The sequence below is a fragment of the Aedes albopictus genome, chromosome 2, assembly GCF_035046485.1.
Source record: "Aedes albopictus strain Foshan chromosome 2, AalbF5, whole genome shotgun sequence".
Taxonomy (NCBI): Eukaryota; Metazoa; Arthropoda; class Insecta; order Diptera; family Culicidae; genus Aedes; species Aedes albopictus.
Window position 1 is genome coordinate 235,892,337 of NC_085137.1, and position 24,723 is coordinate 235,917,059.

The 24,723-nt window shown below is 37.7% G+C and overlaps 1 protein-coding gene across 17 annotated transcripts in view; it reads right to left on the reverse strand.

Moving 5' to 3' along the window:
* Window positions 1-433: 433 nt before the first annotated feature.
* LOC109412019 (aquaporin AQPAe.a) overlaps window positions 434-24,723 on the reverse strand; it is a 364,435-nt gene continuing 340,145 nt past the window's right edge. For 14 of the 17 annotated variants that reach the window (XM_029864833.2, XM_029864832.2, XM_029864834.2 and 11 more), the window contains 2 exons: window positions 2,105-2,170; window positions 434-1,936 (listed from right to left, as the gene is read on the reverse strand). In XM_029864833.2, the coding sequence (XP_029720693.1) occupies window positions 1,886-1,936; window positions 2,105-2,170 (117 nt within the window). In that variant the 3' untranslated portion in view covers window positions 434-1,885. Of the gene's footprint in view, window positions 2,171-24,723 lie in introns of all 17 variants that reach the window. The other 3 variants (XM_062851382.1, XM_062851381.1, XM_062851378.1) reach the window with 2 other exon arrangements.

Sequence of the window (24,723 nt, forward strand, 5' to 3'; positions counted from 1 at the left end):
GCGAGTTACAGTAAAAAATTCAGCTCAATCGGAGCATTGATTACGGAGAATGAAGTGTGTGAAGTGAGCGACGTTGCTTAAAAATAGAACAAAAATCGATTTCAAATCATCAACCTTGTATGGAAAGTCGAAAAATTTTCCGCTCTACTGTAATTTTTTTTCCTTCGCGTTTTCGAACTCAGGGCATGATTCTACACCAAAAACGATCATCAGCTTACCGAGTTCAAAAATGCTGTAAACTAGTGTTATCAAACAATAGAACAGTTCAGTTAAAACTAGAAATCAGTTTGTCGCTATAGTAAACTGAAAAATCGGTTGATTTGAACTAGAATTTAATTGTGTTTTTCTGCGTGCATAATAATACGGTGTCATCAACTGTGAATCAGCAAGGCAGGTGATACTCACTATGGCCAGACGAAAATTGTCAACAATATTAAATGTATTTCCATAATTTATTTAACGTACCTCTTTACAGTAAAATTTGATGTAAATTCCAATGTATATAATACATCCAAGAAGATACAAATACGGGCGTTTTATTATATAAAGACGTTTTGCTTTTTGTTTCTCAAATTATTCTCGCCGCAGCAGTGTAGGGTTAAATTTGATACAATAAACAACAAATAATTGCGACTGTGTCGGGTTTGCCTATCTGTAGTTACTCATAACGGCTTGACTGACTTTACATTCGGGTTTACGCAATGCATCTGTATGCACAATAGTGTGTTGACTATTTCTTTTTTTTATTGTTTGACAACTGCTTGCGGCCAACCTCAGCTTACCATCAACAAGTACACAACAGAAGCCGCTTTACTTCACAGTTTCTCAAGAGATTTAAATAAGTGATGGAACAAAATATAATAACATTTTACGATAACAATTCAAATCATTTGCTTACAGTCTAAACACAACTAAATCCTAAAAGCACTTTTCTTCGATTGGAGTGCGTGGGAGATGACATGTTAACAATTTCAGATTTTCCGGTTTGTTAGTGTGAGGGGGGCGAAAACAGGAAAAGTTCTTAACAGACACACAGGGAAGTTAGAAGAGAGTTCACTATGAATAACCCATGAATATCGATGAAACGGCTTCAAATTCTATCGATTTCTGTTTATGTTAAACCCAACACCATAAATATTAGCCTAAGCATACCAGTGTAGTGAAGTGTAGGAGGAAGGTCTCTGTTTTGTTAAAAGGGCGTATGTACAAGAGTTTATTTTCCTAGGGCAGATAGGGAACTATACAAAAGCCAAGAATAGGGAATTGCAGATCTTAAAACTCGAATGATGGTTGTTAGTAGATGATTTGTGGAGCAGCGATCTGCTTTCTTATTTGGTTTCAGAATCAATGGATCGTGCATCTTTGACGAGAAATGTTTGCAAGTTTGAAACGTGTGTAGAATGTAGATAGCGTGTACTCTACGAGATAAGGCACCAATGATGTTTGTAGAATTTTGATTTAGAAAATTTGAATTTTACTAGATTTTTTTTTCGATTATTTTAAGGAAGCCTGTGTTGGTTGTGTTGTGCAACTGTATATGAACTAGTTCAATTTTTTACTAATATATGCTTACAGTAAATGTGAATAACAGTTTTAAATATCGTTCTGCTCGTTTTTGGCGTTTCGTGTTGAATGTGTTTATCGATTTTGGTGGAATTCGTTCAAGCACTGCAATCGCTTCTCCTTTCTGATGCGCGGTGTGTTAAATGTTTGCCTCAACAATCCAAACATGCACACAGTTGTTTGTTAGTACGCTTATTCCCCACATGGCAGATTGGATTTGAACTTTAGCATGGTAGTGGCCGATGCATGTTATGGAGGATCACATAAGGTAGCTAATGGTGTTATCGGCTACTACATAGGTAGGAGACGGGCTAGCCTGCGACTATATGTACTGAACGTCGTTAGTCACTTGTCCTACTTTGTTAGTGTTCATCTAGAAACAAAAGGGAAAGATCAAGGACAAACAAGGATAGTTACGGTTAGTTGGGGATGAGGTCGAAAGACACAGAAAACAACAGTAGTTACTAGACAATGTTTTGAGATTTTGAATTTTCAACAAGTAGGTTTAAAAATCGTAAGATTCCTCGTCACCTTTTCTTACTTTGAAGAACAGACGATAGACGGCACCAGCGAGGATGCCTCCGACGATGGGACCAACCCAGTAGACCTGTAAGAAAATGAAAGATAAATAGGAATGGATAGCATTTATCATATCATAGGTTTTTGTGTGCTATGATACTAGAAGACAAGAAGAAATTTATTCCGGTAGCTTTCAAGAAATTTTAGATTGAATACAAGCACCTAGATTTTTCGGTGAAACTCAATCCCATTTAAAGCTGAAGTAAACTTTGCAATTTAACTTTTCTCGGGAAAATGTTCAGGATCTACGACAGTTTATTTCAAACTTGGTCTTAACTGAAAGCGGAAAGTGTCCTTCGTGTCAAAAATGTTGTGGCTGTTCCTTGTGATTGATCACTTATTCTACAATAAAAATCAACGGTAATCGGGAGTCCGCTTTGTTTTGTTCATTACGTTTGACATCTTTTGCGTTTGATTGGAGGGAAAAACAGTTTTTGAGAAATTTGCTTGTACGAAGCCAGAAAGTGGGCCACACAGTTCCTCTGTATTTATTATCTTTGCCTGTGGATACAGGGAATGAGGTGTATTAGTGAGATATTGAATCACTTGTTATTAGAAGGCCCAGAATCGTTACATGTTTTGTGACTTAGTTGGTTTAAGCGCCGGTCTATCGAATACGGAGTCGTGGTTTCAAATCTCATGAGAACGCGATTTTTGTTTCAGAAATTCATCTCTCAATTTGTAAATCAACAACATTGTGTGACTACTAATTGCAAGTTTTACAGTATATTTCGGATATTTTAGCAAATCTGGTATATGCCAGTTAAGGGCAATATATATCATTGTTTATTGGTGAGCTCGTTCAATATTAATATTTTAAACCAACAGTATGGCGAAATCTTGAGAATTATGTTTTCATCTGAACATACACAACAAAGAACAAAGCTTCAAAACCAAAATGGTTCAGCTTTCAAGATCCAAAACATCTAGTTATCGGGTCACTATTTGGAGAATTGTTTAATATAACAAATATGGTGGCCCACACTTATATCTAATCTAATCTAATCTAATCTCACACTAACGCAGCCATTACTTGAATGCATCCTGGAAAATGAAGACTTTTCAAGTCTATCATTTTTCTTGTCTAATGGCCAGGCCAACTACGTAGCATGTACCGCAGAGAAGATTTCAAGGGATAGAAAGATTTCAACATAGTCAATATTTGAAAACATTCTACACCTTGAAATCGAGGGGAAAGATGGAAGCGTGGACCTCCCGTACCAAACGCTTCCAGATAACGATTTAGATATTTAAACATGTTCGCATGTAATAATATGGTGATGAATACGGTGATTTGCTAAAAAATATTGATTAGTGCGCAAGGATGGTGGTAAGATTCTTCACTGAAAAGAAAATAAAGGATTAAGTAATAGATACTAAATAAGGCATAAGTGATACGCTCGTTACAGTTACTATTTTAAAACATGGTATTGTTATATGTACAATAAAATTACCTGAATCCTCCTGAAACAAAAAGGTTTATTAGCAGTGTTGCATACAGATAGTGGTACGTTTGGTGCTTGGTGAAACCGGCAACACTGAAGCAAGGTTTCGAACTGCAAGCGCCGGCGCTACCTATAAACAATCGATTAGGCAGTGTTGTTCAATCAGTGAGCACGGTAGGAACTGTACTGTGGTTAGGAGACCTGTCTGTCTCGTGAAGGAATTCTAGATTGTAAGTTTGTAATGAAGTGTAATTTAATATAATATAATAAAACTAGGTAAATTTGCAGTATTGAAGCTGCGTGAAATAATGCTGCTATCGATATGGTGTTCTGGTTCCGAGCGCGACTGACTTCCTAACAAACAAAACATAAATTAAAACATAATCATTACAAAAAAAAATATCAAATTTTAATCTGGTATGCTACCACTTTAGGCAGTAAAATAGCAAGATTAAAATTTGATGCAATGTGGTAGATCTTACACCGTAACAAACCGTTTTAAGGTGATCTACCCACGTTACGGGAACGCGGTTGTCAAGGAATTTTCCATTAGCATTAGCATTAGCATTAGCATTAAGCGAGTCGCACAAATTCGTAGGTGATACAGTCCTAGACCGCTGTTATGAGGGTTGCCTCCTTCCCGTCCGAACCAAAGCACAAAGATTTGGGACTAATCTCTGACTCTTGGACAAGACTGACGCAATCCTCCAATGGTCGAGCACTGTCCTGGCCACGTCCTTGCGACTGCTGAGGAATGGGAAAGGATGGTTAGTTTTGGACACCTATGAAAAATGTAGACAACTCTACGATCTCTCAGGCCTAGGTGTCACGGGAATTTGGGTGTTGTTAGTGGAAGGGTAAACTCCAAAGAATACGCTTGGTTAACGTTCAGGCACACCATTGTTAGACTGTTTCGAATCAGTTGTCTGCCCAATTCATCCAGGTTTCCTAGTCATCTTGTTGGCATTTGGTTGAATTACTAGATTCTGCGGTTGATAATCTGAAATATAAAATAATATTAACATCGTACGTCAAATAAGCTACATATTAGTGATACGCTCGCCACAGTTACATATTTTTTGAATATTATTTATATCGTACGATACATTTACCTGAATCCTGATGAAATAAAATGTTAATTAGCAGTACATTGAAACACAAATACTACAAAACACAAGGAAAAGAGCATCAAACTTTGATCTTGGAATATTTAAAAATACGGTAAATATCAAGATCAAAATTTGATTTGGTAGATCTTACACCGCAACGCACCATTCTAAGGTGATCTACCCACGTTACGGGGGCCCACACTTATATGACATAAAATTCGAAAAATAACAAGTCTTACCTCCTGAATCAGTTGTTTTGAACTTCTAGAAACCACGTTCAAAATTTGAGTGAAATTGAATAAGTCTAAGGGGGCTCTTAACTTAACTTAAATTTCGTATGGGAAAACTTGGCCAAATGTATGCAAAAATCTCAGATTTTGCCGCAAGATGGCGTTCAATTACTTTAATATATTTGGTATTATTATAACATTGTCGAAGACCGCAAAGTGATCCGAAGCCTGTTGAAAAAGTTATACCTTGAGTAAAATGAGACGAAACTTAATTGTTTGTTTTCCAGTACATGCAAAGTAGAAATCCTCTATATAGAGATGAGCGGAAGTTTCATATGACGAATCGGCAACGCTGTTTGTTTTGTTTACAATTGCTTCCAACACTTGCCACAAAGCTAGATGTTCAAACTTTGTGCGTGACTTTGTGTGGTGCAAGTTGTTTTGTTTACAATTGCTAATTAATGGTCGAGCTTTATTTTACAAAATTTTGGAAAAAATAGCAGCGCAATCGAAAAAATATGAAATGCATTGCAAAGAGCAGCGCAAATCATATCAGTATAAGTGAATCAAGCAGCAGCAATGGAAGGTTTTACGAGAAGAGAAGAAGTTTCTACATGAACATGAGTACTTGAAAGCATAATTAATTAATTATTATCCTTTTTACTACAATTTAATATGCCATCAATTCATCGATATCAAAAGTAAATAATTATAATTTGTTTAGTTCTGATTCCAATACCGTTCGAACGACGCATTCCTACAAACAATAAACATGTTCGTTTGGCTCACACTTTGACATTTCTCTCTGCACGATTGGCTCACAATGGCCGCTTCCGCAGATCTCTATAATGTAGGATTACTAATGCAAAGGAATGATATCAATAATTAAATTTCAAAGTATCGCCTCAATTTGGCTGAAATTAATTGAATTTACGTAACAATATTTCTTTACAAATGATAACAGTAAGGTGTATTGTTTATTCGGCAACGCCTGGAATAAAAAAAAAGTTTTTCTACTAATATATTCATATATTATGTCATGGAACAAGAATGCCCATATATCTGAATCTGAATCTACAGATCATCATTTTTCAAATTCGAGGCCATACCATGTTGAAAAACACACTAAAAATGTATGGGACCGTTTTGTCGGCCGTCCATAAACCACCAAGACATACTTTTTGGGAGAGATGGACCAGAACTATGCATGTCTACGATAAAATGCGCAGAGGAATGCCTAGAAGAATCTCCTTAGAACTTCCTAGAGGAATTTCTACAAAAATCATAAAAAAAATGTTTCCAGAAGAATTCGCGAAGAAAAATCTCTCCTCTCTTGAGAGGATGTTTCCAGAAACATCCCTGAATCAATTTTCAAATTACCCATGGAGAAATCAATGAATACCTGGAGAAATTAAAAAACTTTTGAGGGAATCTCTTGGCAAATTTCTGGAAAAATCTCAAAGACAAATATTCCTGGGAAATTTCTGAAAAAAAAACTTCTGAGTAAACGTAGGAAATAAACTTTGGAATTCCTTGAAAATAAATTGAGAAATAGCCAGAGGTGCCTTTGGGGAAATTCCTGCTAAAATCTAAAATTCTCAGAACTGTGGGCGGGTTCCCGGAGAAATCGCAAGAAGAATTTCTAGAGCAATCTCTTTCAAAATTTCTGCAGGAATCTTCGGAGTAGAATCACAAGAATCACAGAATCACAAATTCTTTCAAAAATTTCTGGAGAAGTCTCGCAAGAATATCTGGAGCAATTCCGGAACATTTTTTGTCGGAATTTCTTATGCAAAAGCTGAATCTCTAAAGTGGAGCCTCTTGGCCGTGCGATTAGCATCACCAAGCGTATAAACGTACCATGCCATGGGGTGAGGGTTCGATTCCCGCTCCGAGTGATGAAACTATTCGCAAGAAATGTTTCTTCTTCGTATCCACTGGTGCTCGTAATGTATGTCGTGTCCGTTGTCTAGTGTTAAGTTTCGTTCAGTCTGTAAGCCTCTGGCTGCAGGAGCAATTTATGTAGAAATTTATCAAAGAATTTGTACAAGAATCCTTCAAAAGAAAAATATAACTAAATAAAAAATGGAAGCAGTCCCTGGAGAAATTACTGAAGGAATGCCTTGAGAATTCTCTGAAGAAAATCCTGAAGCAATTCTTAAAATTTCGTAAGAAGTTTCTAAGGAGGTTTTTGGCTAAAATCCGTGATGCAATTTCTGAAGTAATCCTAGAAGATTATTTTGTAGGGTTCCTTGCAGGAATACCGGAAGGGCGTCCAAGAGATTCTTCTGGAGGAATTGTTAGAATTTTTTTCTGATAAATCTCATTGTAAAAGTAAGCTTTGGAGGAACCAGAAAGAACTAATGGAGATACCTACTGCCCGAGCAGAATAAAATAACAAGTGAATAACATATCAAGGTATTTATCTCAAATACTACCATACCTTTATATGCCCTTCATTAGGTGGTAATAAGAAGCAAAATAACAAAAACGAATACCAAAATTTAGTATAAATAACACCTAGAAAATAACAAGACTTGTTATTTCAAAAATGAATGCATACCTAAAATTTGAAGTGCTGTATTTGTTACCCCAAAGTTATTGAATAACAAAATAATAACATTTCTTGCTATTAAATGTTTCATTTGTACGATGACTTCATGATGCAATAGCATATCTTGTTCTTCGGGTATTTTCACTGCTGAACCAACAAATACTACATCAATACCAAACTCTGCACAAATAACTCCAACCGTTATTGTGATGTTCTCATAACATTTCGTAGAATAATGCAGCAATAACAATTTTAGATATAGAGCACATGTTGCTCTTCGCATGGTATTTGTAAGGTATGTACTTCTGCTCGGGTGGTGCAGCTAGTTTTTTTTCTTTTTCTCACTCATTCTGTTTGATAAACATATGCCGGATGGAAGCAAAAGCGTGATGAAAGACTATGAAAGTGCCTCATTACCCATCCTTCTCTTTTTTGTGTTTGTTTACGTGAGTGAATAAATATTGAAAGAAAAAGCTGCCAGTGGAGATACAGCTAGTTTTAGGAAAATCACTTGATAATTTTTGTAAGTAATTCCTGGAGAAATTCCAAGGAATAACTCCAAAATGATTTTCAGTAGTCCTTTGAGGAATTCTTATCCATAGTTATCCATGGAGGAATCTTTGGAGAAAACCCCGAAGAAACCTCTAGAGGAATTGCATCAAGAATTTCTGAAAGAATTCCTAGAGAAATTTCTGAAAGTATTCTGGAACAACTCATGAAGATATCCAATCCATGAATAAATTAGAAAACTTGCTTTTGAAAATTTTAGAGGAATTATTTGAGGAATCACAAGGTAAAAACTCTGGATCAGTTTCAGGAAAAACTCCAGCAGGAATACATGGAAAAATCTCAGGAGACATTTTTTTTAAATATATCCTGAAGGGACGGGCACTGTAAATGCTGGGTATTGCATAATTCATCCCATTAAGATCACTAGCCTAGTGGCTTCATAAGCAGATGGTCATGGGTTCGATCCCAGCCCCGGCACTTTCGTCAGTTGCTCTTTCCCCCTGAGAGCAGCTGACACTGACCCTCTTCTGAGCCCATGGCTCAAATGAACCCGGATACTTGGACATCGGCGAACGGCAACCCATAATGGACCCCCAATCGGACTGGAAACAGGAACAACCAACAGCCACACATCAACATCCTCGAGCTCATCATTCTACCATGATAGGGTAGAAAGTGAAAGGAGCGCAACGACCACCAGTTCGATGCAGTACAATTAATAATAGAATACATTTAGGCGCTGTACAAAGCAGTGCAGCTTCCAATTCGAATCGCTCACGCAGTGCCCTAGTGGACAATGAGCTGTAAATTAGGTTAAGTGATTGAAGAATAAAAAGATCACTAGCCTTGCAACACTGATCCCTACCTCACCATGCCACCGGACAGGTTGCAAGCAACCTTAGGGAAAATCGGGTAACCAACCCCGGTGAAAACAGTGATCGTAGGCGGTATCACATGACATGGGTAGCACAGGGAGCAGTTTCCACCGCCAGTGCGAAACATACGGAACACAAAATACTGTCGAACACATCCTAATCAAGTGTCCCACCTTGGAGCACTTAGGAACGATCCATGAGAGTACCGACAGCACCATCCAAAATGATGCGGTGAAAGAACGCCAGCTGATTAACTTCTTGAAAGAAAAAATCCTGTATAATCTCCTGGAAGTCCTCATGGTGATACCCCTGAAGGCATTCTTTGCATTTCTGTAGAAATTTCTGGATGTATTCCTGGCCAAAATCTCCAAAGCTATTTCTGAAGTAATCATGGAGGATGTCAAGCGGAAGAAATGCTGCGAGGAAACATAGGATGAGCTCCTGGAAAAAGAATTTCTAGATAAATTTCTGGATATATTCCTGGAGAAATGCCGAAAGATATTTCCAGAAGAATCTTCAGAGGAAAATTCTGCAGAAGACATTCTTGCAAAAACTGCATTCCCGTAACGTGGGTAGATCACCTTAGAACGGTGCGTTGCGGTGTAAGATCTACCAAATCAAATTTTGATCTTGATATTTATATTATTTATAAATATTCCAAGATCAAAGCTTGATGTACTTGTTTGTGTTTGTGTAGTATATGTGTTTCAATGTAGCTGCAAATTAACATTTTATTACAGAAGGATTCAGGTAAATTTATCATTTAATACATATAATATTGTAAAAATATGTGACTGTGGCGAGCGTATCACTAATATAAGCTGAGAAGCAGGCTTTGTCCCAATGAGGACGTTACGCCAAGAAGAGAGAGAGATTCATTAAATTATTGCATTTTTATCTATTTTTAGCGATTTCTAAAACTGGTTCGTAAAACGGAAGTGGTGCAAAAAGGCCATCTGACATGGGGTAAGATGCCACTTCATGAAAACATTCAAAAATTACATACAGGGTGTTAGGTTCCTGAGTGCAAACTTTTTAAAGGGTGATAGAGGACCATAAATGGAGAAAAAAATTGTTCTACGCATATGGTCAAATCTCAACCGTTACGTAGTTATTGAACTTCCCATGTTTATGACTCTTATTGCCTTAACTGGAAATAACTTGAAAATGGTCAAACTTATCGAAGTTTTTTTTACCCTTATTCGAAGGATTATTGAATTTTCTAACAAATGGCATCTTTGAATCGATTGGTTTAGTTGAATAACTAAGTTTTGTAGAGCAAAATAGCTAAAAATAGTGTATTTTTAATGGTTTTTGTCAATTATCTTTGAAACATGCGTAATAAATTAAAATTCCTTCTTTGGCAAAGTTATGGCCCCTATTACACTCTACAATTCGTTCTTTGGCACCAAACTTCTATCTCTTATCGTTTTGTTGCAATTTCGATTTTAACATCGCATTTCAGATAATAAATTTGCAACTGTCATGGAAAGCACTTTTTTGCGCATTGTGCCGCACATTTAAATCAAAATTGCAAGAAAACGATAAGAGATAGAAGTTTGGTGTCAAAGAACGAATTGTAGAGTGTGACAGGGGCCATAACTTTGCCAAAGAAGGAATTTTAATTTATTACGCATGTTTCAAAGATAACTGACAAAAACCAATAAAAATACACTATTTTTAGCTATTTTGCTCTAGAAAACTTAGTTATTTAACTAAACCAATCGATTCAAAAATGCCATTTGTTAGAAAATTCAATATTCTTTCGAATAAGGGTAAAAAAACTTCGATAAGTTTGACCATTTTCAAGTTATTTCCAGTTAAGGCAATAAGAGGCAAAAACATGGGAAGTTCAATAACTACGTAACGGTTGAGATTTGACCATATGCGTAGAGCAATTTTTTCTCCATTTATGGTCCTCTATCACCCTTTAAAAAGTTTGCACTCAGGAACCTAACACCCTGTATATATTACGATTGTTGACTATTTTCGGTGAAAACACACACTAAAACTCGATTATGTATAATCGAGTTTTAGTGTGTGTTTTCACCGAAAATAGTCAACAATCGTAATATATAAGATTCGACGGTGACCTAAACTCTACAAAAAGATTCAAAAATTACGTCCATCAGTTTTCTGGCATGTTGGACTTACTTTCACCCCTTTGTCACGTTTTTTGCATACTCAATACATGGAGTGCCACCCCTCTTCCCCGCTAAACGATGGTCGTAATGTTTGAATGACCTCTAACATGGATAGCGTAGACATCAACAACCATGCGCCTCCATGGGTGCCTCAATCTCCTTGGAAACACTTGGCTGGTAATAAAATCACCCGAAAACCTTAATTGCAAGCACGAAAAACCGGAAGTTGCCACTTTTCATTGGGAAATCAAAAGATTTTCCGTGGGTGTGGCAGCCTAGCTTCTAGAAGAATGTTTAATGCAAACATATCTTGACACCATTCACCTATAGCAATGATCAAGTCCCATTCAGGAATGATTTTATGAGTTGGACAATTTTACCCCATCTTGGCATTTTGGGCTCTGTTCCCCTAGTACCTCGGCTACAGCTCGAGGCTTTGCGACTCCGAATCACAGAAATGACTGCTACGACGGCGAATGTGAACAGTTGAAAAACGAGAAGAATGCAGCATGGGTGAGAATGTTGTAACACCGTACGATGGTGAATGAGGCACGCTATAGACAGGCACTGTCGTATGCAGCATAGTTGCCCTATGTTCTATGGGAATCCCTATTAGCATGGGACAACTATGCTGCACACGGTAAGGCACGGAACAAACAAAACTCAGTATTCCGGCGGAAGAAGCGCCAGCAGGAAGAACGAGATCGAAAAGGACACACGAAAGTTCAACGAGAAGCTGAACCGCTCGCGCAGAGGCTTTGTGCCACAAGCCGACATGTGCCGAGATAATCACGAGAATATTGTCACGAGCGAGCGTGAGGTGGTGGAGAGATGGCGGCAGCATTACGATGAGCACCTCAATGGCGACGTTGCAAGTAAAGTACCGAAGGTGTCGTGGTAACAGATCTAGGAGTATGTGCACAGGACAAGGCCCATAACCTCCAAGAGATTGAGAATAAGGTTGACCAGTTGAAAAAGAACAAAGCCGCTAGAGCAGATCAACTACCATGCAAGTTACGGTGGAGCAGCACTAATAAGGGCACTACACTGGATGATTACCAAGATTTGGGAGGTGGAAGTATTACCGGAGGAATGGATGGAAGGTATCGTGTGTCCCATCTACAAAAAGGGTGACAAGTTGGATTGCGGGAACTACCGCGCGATCACACTACTGAGCGCTGCCTACAAGATACTCTCTCAAATTTTATGCCGCCGTCTATCACCGATTGCAAGAGAGCTCGTGGGGCAATATCAGGCTGGATTAATGGGTGAACGCGCTACAACGGACCAGATGTTCGCCATCCGCCAGGTGTTGCAGAAATGTCGCGAATACAACGTGCCCACACATCCCTTGTTAGTCGATTTTAAATCAGCGTATGATACAATCGATCGAGACCAGCTATGGCAGGTTATGCACGAATACGGATTCCTGGACAAACTGATACGATTGTTCAAGGCGACGATGAATCGAGTATTGTGCGTAGTTTGAGTATCAGGGACACTATGGAGTCCCTTAGAATCTTGCAAGGCTATGGTCTTTCGTACTTGCTGTTTAATAATAATAATATGTAGCTTACTCGACGTACGATGTTAATATTACTTTATATTTCAGAATTTCAACCGAAGAATCTAGTAATTCAACCAAATGCCACTAAGATGACGAGGAAACCATTTATTTGAAGCAGTTGACCAATGGTGTGCATGAACGTTTACCAAACATATCCTTTGGAGTCTACCCTTCCACTAACAACACCCAAATCCCCGTGACACCTAGGCCTAAGGAGAGATCGTAGAGTTGTGTACATCTTTCTTAGGTGTCCAACTAACCATCCTTTACCTTTTCTCAGCAGTCGTAAGAACGTGGCCAGGACAGTTTTCGACCATTGGAGGCTTGCGTCAGTCTTGTCTAAGAGTCAGAGATTAGTCCCAAATCTTTGTGCTTTGGTTCGGACGGGAAAGAGGCAACCCTCATAACAGCGGTCTAGAATTTGTGCGACTCGCTTAATGCTAATGCTAAGAAATTCTTGCAAAAACTGCAGAAGGAATTTATATAAACAAAAATCTGAATATTTCTGAAGTAATTCTTGGAGAACTCCCTGTACGTGAAGAAACAGTTGAAGATACTCTTAAATGAATACCTTGAAGAGCTTCTTAATAATTTTCTGGAGAATTTTCAAAAAAAAAAAAAACTTCAGGAGTAAGTCTTGAGCAAGTTACTGGACAAATCTGTGGAGAATTTTTTGAGCATGAGCGGGGTGGGTCAACGTTGTATGGGAAAAATTAAAATTGATCAGATTTAATCAATGATGCAAATTATCACCTCACTAGTGCTCATCACAACTCATCAACTGTATATTTATCGCGTGCGATTGAACTGTGCACTGATCAGCGATGACCAGCAGCAAAGAGGTGGCAAAACGAACATGATGTAAATCACAAACGATTTTGCACACATCTGACGTTGAGCACACAGTGGCTGAGGTGCGATGCAAAGAGATAAGAGATCGGATAAGCGTCGAAGCACACTCTGTGGAAACTATATGCAGAACGCATGAACCGCACATAGTAGATGAGTTGCGATGAGTGCGGAGATGCGATGGAGCTGCTTCGACGCATGTGATCGCAAGAGAACGCAAGAGAATGCTTGTCGGGTATGGATTTTATGATTGCGATCGTTGTGTATGTAAAGCAATGCGGATTTAATGTGTTGGGAATGCTAGTAGGTAATATAAAATGCGTTGATATTGCATTTTTCATTGAAAATTTTCTTTGCCTCGCTGAGTCATATGACGTTTTCTCCCAGCGAAAGCTTACGCGATACAGCAAATCGCTATATTTCACACTAACACAGAAAAAAAAATCTGTCAACAATTACAAAATACACATGCATTTTTAGCGAAATGCTCTATTTGCATGACAACAATCCACTCCCACAGCTAACGGATGACCGCCGTCAAATATCAGGATTGCCAACTGTCCGGCGACTGCTGTCAAATCTCTTTGTCGCCGAATCTGGCGCTGGGTCTTCGGCGCGGAAACCCAAAGGTAGGAATAAAATTTTGGGGTTTGCGCGCAATATGTTGTTGTTTTTAAACATAACTCAATGCTTTTTCACATGACATGCATTTTGATGGACCGGACGTAATAAAAATTTATCATATTGTCTATCGATCACTATGTAAAATAACATATTTCATTGCATATAAAATAGTATTCCATCAAATCGTTTAAGTTTTTTACAGCATAATTTTGTTATTATATATAAGAAAACATTTTGTTTTCTCTGTTTGGGATTTGAAAGTTCTGTTTTTTTCTTTGTCAGGCAAAAATAGATCCCTTAACGAAAATAGTGTGACATCAATTTCGAATGATACTCTTTTACCTAATATAAGGGGCTGTCCATAAACCACGTGGTCATTTTTTTTGGGACTTTTCAACCCACCTCCCCCCCCCCCACGCGTGGTCATTCGTCCATACAAATTTTTTTATTATTCCATACAAAATGATCATTGGCCGAAACCCTCCCCCCCCCCCTCATGACCACGTGGTTTATGGAAAGCCCCTAAGGACTGTATCGTTAATTATGAGTTCACCTGAAAATTGCTGTATCTGAAAAAGTTTTATTTGTTTTGTAAATTAAACTCAATTACGATGTTTATTGACCATCAGAAAAGCCCGTGGTATCATTTTATATTTATTTTTTCGTGGATCTTGCCAGCTCTCGCACCTTTTTCTTGGTGTTCTTCATAAGGTTTTGGACAACCGTTCCGTGGATGGTTTTGCTTGGGTTGGCCCAGTTTTTCTTGAATTAAATGACGTCCTCTGCTCTTCTATCATTTTGCCGTAGTTTACCTTTCATCAAAGCCAAATACTTCTTAACGTGCCTAATTTGCGGGCAATTTGAAGAATTTATTGCCTTTTCCACAAATTGGACATTTTTTTCTTCATACCAGCAGTTCTGTTATTGGTCGTGACCATCCCATGACGATGAACAAGTAGGCCTTTTCATCGCCACAAAATGAAATAAGCACTCGCGCACTTCGTCATGTCATTTCGCAATAATCAAGCGTCATGACAAAAACTTCCATATTGTTTTGAAAATAAAATTTTCACATGGTTCAAGCAAATTTGAGCTAGTCGTTGTATTTAATAGATAGACAGGACATAAATTCATGATTTAAAAGATTCAAACAATAACAAAGTCCATCGATGTGCTAGTAGTTGCCTTATTTACAACCATGTCACGGTCCGTCATGACCGAAAAATGAGCGAATATTGTTAGACTTTCTTGGTCATCGTCTCTCGATTCGATGACATTGAGAGAGGCACTTCTGTAAAAATCGCGTGACGACTCGTGTTGACGCTGACGCTTTCCAAGCCTGCATACCAGTCAAAGGTGTCACGCGCATAGTAGCAGGATGCCATATCCGATCAAAATAATGTAGGACCGATAGGATCCGATCAAAATAATGAAGGAGCTTTCAGATGAGTGGCAGAATTGGTTTCTGGAGGCATTCCTTCCGGTATATTTCGACGTTCATACTTGGGACGGTGAAGAAAGGTGACGATTTCATACCACTTTGACAAATTGCTTGCCAAACTAATACATTTTCCCAACTTTTTTTTGCAAAAAAAAAATCGATCGGATATGATTACAAGTTATACATTCTTTTCTCAAATAATTAATTCAATAATCTCAATCTTGTTCAGTTACACTAGACTTTTTTTGAACTGGTCGGTTTTTGCTATTGCAACATGATCAAAACTGACTAAGTTATAGCAAAAAAACGACCCGCGCAAAACAAAAAGCGGGTGCATTTTATCTTTGGCAGCGTCCATTTATTACGTAACGCTGAAATCGGCATTTTTAGACCCCCCCCTCCCCCCTCCGTATCGCTTTTTTGTATGAAATCTCGAAATTTTTTGTATGGACCGTAACGCTCGGCCATACTCCCTCCCTCCCCCTAGAGCGTTACGTAATTTGTGGACGGCGCCTTTCCGCTCTTATAGATGAAACGATCATTTCACTACCCACATCCAAAGAAGCGCTTCAACATACAAGCGACTTCATCGATCAAATCACGCGAATCGTTGATGCTCACGAAATAGGCGAAAAAGGATGTGAAAACAACATGCGCACCCTCATTGAAAACCTCATGCACTATGGGCTATCAAACATCCCTCTTCTCATCTCATAACTTATCGCATCTCACCTTACCCACTATGGTCACAGCCTGACTGTGCCGCCACACGCTTGCCCGAACAACCGAACCATACCGAATAGGTTGGTTTGCGAAGCTATGGCACGAACGCTCGACACGCACACAGAAGCAACATTCGCATGTACCGATACCATACTAATAAAGCTTCCAGCCAACGATGCTTCGCGATAAGCTGCCGAAAAGCATCGAAAGCGATGAAAAGAGATGCTTGGCTAGAACGCAACGGCTCAACGGTGAAAAGGAAGAGTCAATTATGCTGATCAGTGCGTTGAGTCCGTTCGTGTGCTACTCGTATGGGAGGTTGATTGAATAAAGCGAGGATGGGTGAAAACGTATTCGTTGTCGAAAGCAAATCGCATCATTTCGCGAATGTTTTCATCAAATAGCAAGCTTGGATTTAATCAGATCAAAGTTTTTGAGATTTTGAGGTTCCAAACAACTGTGCAAAATTTGGGCATGATTGGTTCAGCCTACATTTTGCGCATCGTGATTGAAGTTTGAATGGGATTTTACATGAGAAATAATACTTTTTCGTATTTTGTATTTCCTTGAAAGTTGCTCAAAATTGTTGTACACCATATAACCGCTAATCCCAAGTAACAATTTCAATTCCTTTTAGATTTGATTATTTTTATGGAAGCTTTATCACAGCATGACCAATTCATGGAATATTTATAGTTGTTTTTATCAAGAGAAAACAATCTTCGCTCGTTTGCGGTTTTTAAGTTGTCTTCAAGTTAATTTTGAAATTCGCGCATAAAACAACTGAATTTACAAGAGCATTAAATCTTATAATAAGTTTTAAGGCGTATTAGAAGTTATTTTCAACACATAAAATCAACATATTTTATTAAAAGTTTATGCTTCGTTTATTCAAGTGCATTTCATCTGGCTAATCCTCCTTTAAAAACTTAAGCCTTCTATTCTTGGGCTAGAGCCATTACTCTGGAACAAGAACTATGCGAAATAATGATAAGACAGCGAACTATTTACCAATCCAAATAATGAATGTAACAAATTGGTTGAAAAACCGCGTTCTCATGCAAATATAAACACATAAACAAGTTTGCTCACTGATAATTTAGCCATTCTTGTGCTAAAAAGTAATCATGTCGACGAAATAATGATTTTACGGCCAATCAAAAATGCGAGTAGCTGGCTGCTGTCGTCCTGCCTTCAACCAGTTTCTCACACAGGCCATAGCTATGCGAATCGAAAATGAAATGGGTACTTACTGTGACTCTGCTCAAGCTCATGCCAAATATTATGTTTCCAGTTCAAAATTGAATTAGCGACATTTTTTCTTTGACTTCCGCTGCTTTTGCCTTGCGTTAAACACAATGTCGGAAGTGGGGCGCTGTATTGTACACCTGGTGCTTTATACAGCGCCCCACTTCCGACATAGTGTTTAACACAAGGCAAAAGCAGCGGAAGTCAAAGAAAAAATGTCGCTAATTCGGTTTTGAACTGGAAACATAATAGTGTAATTGTAGTAAGTTGCACTTCATTATTAATAGCAAAAATACAGGGAAACGAACTAGAATTGGCACATCTTGACGCGAAACATCGCGAAATGTACAGAGACAACTTTCTAGCATCGAAACCGTAAACAAACAATTGTCAAAGGCTGTTACTCTTGTATAAAGTGAATAAGTTTCATTTAAGACGAACAAATCTGCCTTGAGATCATAACTAGTAAAAACAATCTTCAATAAAGGCTGCAGCGTTCACGCAAGGTGACTTGGTTCCATCATTGTTTTGAGGGGGTTTGGATTAAAGGTAATAATAATTGATGGCGGCTGCATGAGTTTTGTTCGCTTGGAACGGCAGCCATGCTTAGAAAGAATTGAAAAAGTGGCGTAGCCTTTTGTTTTCAAAGGAAATTTATGTCTTCGTATATTAATGATTGATATTATTTTTGAGGCGCTTTGTAATTCTCGTATGTTTTGGGTGGCATATCAACGAAAAAATGGGTATGGCACGGAAAATTTCGATTCCCTGTCATCAATGATCTGTCAGGCAATTTAAATGTTTTAGCCATTTCAATGTGAAGAAAATTAATTCGCAGGTCAATTAATATTTCATCCATGAAACAAAACTTGTTTGCATCTGCATAATGCTTAGGTAAAAGATTTCATTTATTATGCACTGTTGACACGTTTGAGAAAGACAGCTAAAAGATCAACATGCCTCAAGATATTATTGTTAAAGTTTCATGAAGTTCTTATAATCAATCATCAGCGCAAGTACATTAATACAACTAGTTTCAAAGCAGTCTTCAAAAGCAGCTTTGAAGATCTCCTGAAGAGTGGGCCAGATTAGTCTTATGGATAGTTTATACCTATTTTATCTCAGATTTGCAGAACAAAGAGCTTTATTGCTAAGTTTTATGATTCTATCTTAGAAATTACTTCAGGATTGCCACAAAAGTATAATTGTTACTTGGGATGTTAAAGTAGCCCAGGATGTGTCGAAAAACTTTGTCGAAGACCGCAAAGCGATCCGATGCATGTGGGAAAAGATACACTCTTCGAAGGTCAGATCAAAAATTGAGATTTTATTATTGATGTTATTCCTTTACATGTTAAAAGATAAGCACACTCAAGCGATCAGTAGGTTATAACTTTTGTTACAAGACTCGGATCGCTTTGCGGTCTTCAGCAAAGTTTTTCAGGACATCTGAGGCTATACTTTTACATAATCGTTTAATTACTTTTAGAATAATTTTATTCTTTTAAAAGGAAAATGCAAAAAAGTGAGTTTTCCTATATAAAATCTTATACAAATTTCAATCGCGATGCGCAAAGTGTAAGGACTGTTCAATTTATAAAACGGACAACTTCATAAGGCTTTAAAAAGAAGACGCGTAGTTCAAATTTAACCACGCTTGCTTCGTTTTTCAGAACATCATCTCTCATTATAGTAATAATTTTTAAATCGAAAAAAAAATAGTTTTATTTTATAGAAAATCGGCCAGATGTTAAATGAGGTGAATTTTTCGATTACTGAAAATTGAAAATATGTATAAAATTACTGTTCACATATGGTATATCGTTTTTAATACCAGAAAAGTATGTGCCATGCTGCAGGAGCATGAGTAATAAACATTCTGACAACATTTAAACTCAATTGGAAAATTAAGTATTGAGATATTAAAGTCTCAAGTTAGATTCGATTTTTTGAATAAAATTCAATTGCGAAGCAAAAAGGTCATGAAAATATTAAATATTCAAATTTTTTTGTGCATCCAGTCGAAAGTAGGAATAATGTGGTTATAAATACAAAAAACTGCTTCTTAATAGCCTTGCTGGTTTGGTTACTGTGCGCCATTACAGATACAGTAATCAAAACAGTTTCGTTCTTTGATGATTCTTCCCAATAACAATGCTACCTAATGCAAATTTTGCATAACAATGATGTTGTAAATAAAAACTTCGCTTCCGATTATTATTAAATAAGTTGTACAATAACATAGGACCAACTTTGTTAGAAATATATAATAACAAGTTTCGCTAGAGTCGAAAATCTGCATCCATGGAGCAAAAAGTATGATTTTTTTTTAATATGACCATCTTTATAGATTAAATTTTTGATGAAAAATGCAATTAAAAGTTATTTTTTCTTCTGTATCATTCAGAGAGCAATATTCTACTACTCTGGACAAATTTTTAGCCGAATCCGTGATGTTATTGCAACACAGGACTTAAATGAACATTTTTTAATAATTTCTTGGAAAACAAGGCAACTCACTATATCAAGCTGGAGCCTGCTTGGTGCATTATTACTGATCAACTATTGAGCTTTACCATTAGTAGAACAGTGTAAGCTTCCAATTCATTAAAAGCTTCATGAAAATGTGCATGTTAAGTATGTGGAAAGTTATGTCGAATTTTGAGAAATGGGCTTTTATTGATGATTTACGAAAACCGCTTCAGTTACACAATAAAGAACATTTTGCTTAATATTATATTTTTCCTACATTTGAGAATAGCTATAGAAAGTTACGCAAAACATTGATTATGATTTTATTGAAAAATAAAAAAGATATCGTACAAGCAAGTTGTCCGTTTTATAAATTGAACAGTCCTTAGGCATGACTGATCGCACTCAAAATTTGTACAGTCTTTCAGGTCAAGAAATGGAGTCAAAAAAACCTTGATCTGTAAAACCGACCTCTATGACCCACGCTATCCCAAGTAACACAACTAGTATTATAATAGTTTAAAATTCACTATTAATACATAGTCGACTGTTCATTTCCTGCATTATTGACTCAATATCAAACACTTATATAAGCAAAACAGCGCAAAAAATGGCGGCTTATAAAACATCTTACAGGTGTATTCGAATACACTTATATTACTTCAAAGGTACGTTTAAAGACACTTTTCAATATTGTTATGTTTAAAACGAGCGATATATCAATGATAATACTTGCATACAACACATATAACACAAAAACATTTAAAGGTTGAAATCAAGCTATTTCCAAGTGATAGAGATATGAAGAAAACTTTTATAGTGCGTATTATTTAAACTTTCGTAATATTGCTATTTGAAAGTTATATAACTTGAAGATTTCATATATATTACCAATCCCTTTAGAGACCCGACTGTATTCATAGCGCAACAACTTCTAGAAAAAAAAAACATGAAAAAAAAGAAATAATTTATTTTTTCTGAACAAATGCAATTATCTTCTTCTGCATGAAAACCAGATTTTCAAGAAACGGAACATCAGCTAAATATTTGGATATCAAATAATTAAATGGGACATATTCAGTGATGCTAGAGCATTACTTAACTTGCGCTTCAAAATTTATCGTGAAACTTCTAATTTCAGTCATTCTGAAATTTATGCGCCATTGATTTGAATTAAAAAATGTAGCATAAATCTGCCATTTCATACTGTTTTGTTGTTTTTTTTTTCAATGAGCACCGAAAAAGCAATATGGCAGATTGCTCATAAAGATTACAGTGCTGTTCAAAATATTCTAAATGCAATTGAAATTTGTATTCATACATAAAATTGGACCTTTGACCCGTTATAGACTAATTATGGCTCATAGTAGAATATTATTAAACTTAAAAGCAGTTTCTTGAACGACGATCAACCAACCAAGAAATATTAAATAATGTCATTTCGTTCCATACTTTTATTAACGTACTCATATTTTCATTTGGCACTGTAATTTGAACCGTTTTTATTATAGAATGAAGCGGGACAGAAAGTACACATTTTTTATTTTGATTTGGAAGAAGTTTACGTTACATCAAAATTACATCTCGCGAGCAACTATATAACTATAGCTTGCCAATACATATATAATACATTTAAATAACAACTTTTCAACATGCTAATTTTTTTGTTTGTTTTGTGATAACCATTACGACACCAAAACAACTATATTATAGCTAGTTGGTTGATCTGTCAGTTTCAAAATAAAATTAATAGTAAAGGCGAACTATTCTGCTGATGGAGGCTCCTATTTCTATCGAATTATCAGTAAAATTTGATGTGCACAGTGTACAGTTCACAATAATACCAGACTAGCTCATGTTGGGGACGACAACCCGTAATTGGATGGTTCCTGAGTGTGAAGAATTGGGCAGCAGCTAGGGTATGCAGCATATCAAATTGAAACAGAATCTCACTGGAAACTGTTGACGAATTTGTCGATTGTGTTCCGGCTGCTGATTTGGCTAACTAATGGACCGTAACGCAAAGCGCTTTGGCAGGATACTTCGCATATAAGTGAATGTTGACTCTGTTTGGACAGGGACGGTAATCGCGGGTGCTGCTTCCAGTAGAACTTGGCCAGGAGGATGTTTCCTTATGGGAACTCCGCGCTGTATCGAGCTGTCGATACCCGTCCAGCTTAAGATTTTTTTTTATTAAATAACTAGTTGATTAAGTTGGTTAATGCATGATTTCTTTCCCGTAGGCAGGTTTACCCCTGCATCATTAAGGGTAGCCTTTGCGAATGAAACAGATAACTGAGTAGCCGCAAGGTCATCGCAGTATGGTTTATGAACAAACTACGATTAAAACGTAAACATTGATTGCTGTCAAGATTGGACGGTGATAGGTGTTGAATACAAGAATTTTCTGTGTATTTTTTAACGTTTTACAACCAAAGATATTCTTTTGCTATTGGGCAGCAGCCAACAAAAAATAAACTTAAAAATAACACTTGATGATTTCTAATGCTCTTATAATACGTTTATAAAGCAGCTTTAAAAGTTTTTATTTCTGAAGATGTTTTCTGTGTTACTTGGGAATGAGCATGAGATGACAATTCGTAGCTGCTACTCTGTTACTGACCAGAACAGTCAACATTGCACAGGGAACCAAAAGGATGGGGCCTGGGTGAAGCTTTTCATTCTCAATGTGCAATTTTGAAGGTTCTCTGTATTATACAAATTTTTGAACATCCGTACAGATTTCGTTCTATGTTAAGTACAGATTTTTTAGCTAGAGGGGCTATTTTATTTTTGTATGGGATACAGATTTTTCAACAAAATTTTGTGTGGGATACAGATTCATGTATCCTGTACAGAATCTGTGGAGAAATTTTGCAGGAATTCATGGAGGATTTTCGAATCATTTAGAAGTTTCTTCAACTCTCTGACGGAATTTCTAAGGAATTTCTTCGTATAATTTCTAAAAGAATTCCAGAAACAAATGCTGTATGTATCCTAGCAGAAATTACAGGAAAAAAATCCTCGAGATATTTTCAGGTAATCCGTGCAGAAAATTCTGAATGTAATCCTGGAAGTATAAACACTCCTGAAAAATAATAATAATAAATTTCCGGATGTTTTCCTGGACAAACTAATCCCTGGGAGAATGTTCGAATTCCGAAGAAGTCCTGGTGAAATTTTAAAAAGAATACTTAAAGAAATTTATGAAGAAATACGTGGAAACATGTCTGAAAGAACTAGAGAAACCTTTACAAGAATTCTTAAAAAAACTTGGAAGGAACTTCTGAGCGAATCTTTTGTCGAATGTCTGACGGATCCCCAGAAAAACTTCCGGAATCCTGGAAAAAAAATTTGAATAAATCCCATGAGGAATTTTTCAAGCACTCTTTGGAAGAATACCTGGAAGAAATACTAAAAATATTCCTGTAGGAACTTTTAGGAGAATCACTTATGAACTTTCGTGAGGTATTTCTGAAGAAATCCCAATGAATAACTCCTAGATTAATTTTTGTAGTTCCGGGAGGAACTCCTGAAGTTATGCATGGAGGGATATATGGGGAAATAACTGAAGACACATCTGGAGAAATTCCATCAAGAATTTAAAAACAATCTCAGAGAAGCTTTTGGGGTAATCCGCGCAACACGACCCCATTGAGATCACTATCCTCTGCCCAGAAACTCCTATCTATACCTCCGCGTGGCACCGGCCAGGCTGCGAGCAACTTTAGGGAAGATCGGGTAATCAACCCTGGTGGGAACTTTGCTCGTAGGCTGACAGGAGAGGGGGTTCGCTTCTGCAAATCTGAGCACCTGTTCTCCAGGAGGAGCGGCTCCGAGTGCCAAGGAAGGACTCAAAGCTACAACATTCAACAAACTATTACATTCAACGTGCACAGCCCACTCTCCGAAAGCACTGATGATGACAAAGACGCATTTTACGCGCAGCTCGAACGCGAGTACGGCCGCTGCCGAAGCCATGGGAGACCTAAACACACAGGTAGGCCAGGATGAGGAATTCAGGCCGACGATTGGAAAGTTCAGCGCCCGCCAGCTGACGGACGAAAACGGCCTACGACTCATTGATCTTATCGCCTCCACGGCGTTTTTTCCGACATTATTGACATAAGGACTTATCGTGGCGTTTACATCGCGTTCTTTCGGGAGAAGAAGCGAAGCGCGAAGAAGTGGAACTGCTGTGCCGTTCCCATGAAACACGGAAGTTCTGCCAGAAGCTCAACGCATCCCGCAGCGGCTTCGTGCCGCGAGTCGAAATATGGAGGGATAATGACGAGGGCCTCCTGACGGACGAACATGAGATGGTCGAAAGGTAGAAGGAGCACTTCGATGAGTACATGAATAGCACGGGAGACCACAACAGCGGAGAGAAAGACTACGCCAACGTAGCAGAGGACGAAAACGAGCCAACTCCCACGCTGAGGGAAGGTAAGGTATCATTCATCAGCTCAATACCAACATAGCAGCTGGAAAGGAAGGTATCGCATCAAGATGGGCCCAGAAAAGTTGGTCGCCTGTCTGCACCGGTTGGTAGTCAGTATCTGGGACAGCTACCGGAGGAGTGAAAGGAAAGGGTAATCTGTCCCATTCACAAGAAAGGCGACCATTCGGAATGTGACAGCTTCAGAGCGATCATCATTTTGAATCTTGCCTACAAAAAGTCATCCCAAATCATCTTCTATCATCTGTCATCTAAAACGGACGAGTTCGTGGGAAGCTGGTGGGAAGTTATCAGCAGCCGGTCGACAATGCACCAGATCTTCACCGTAAGG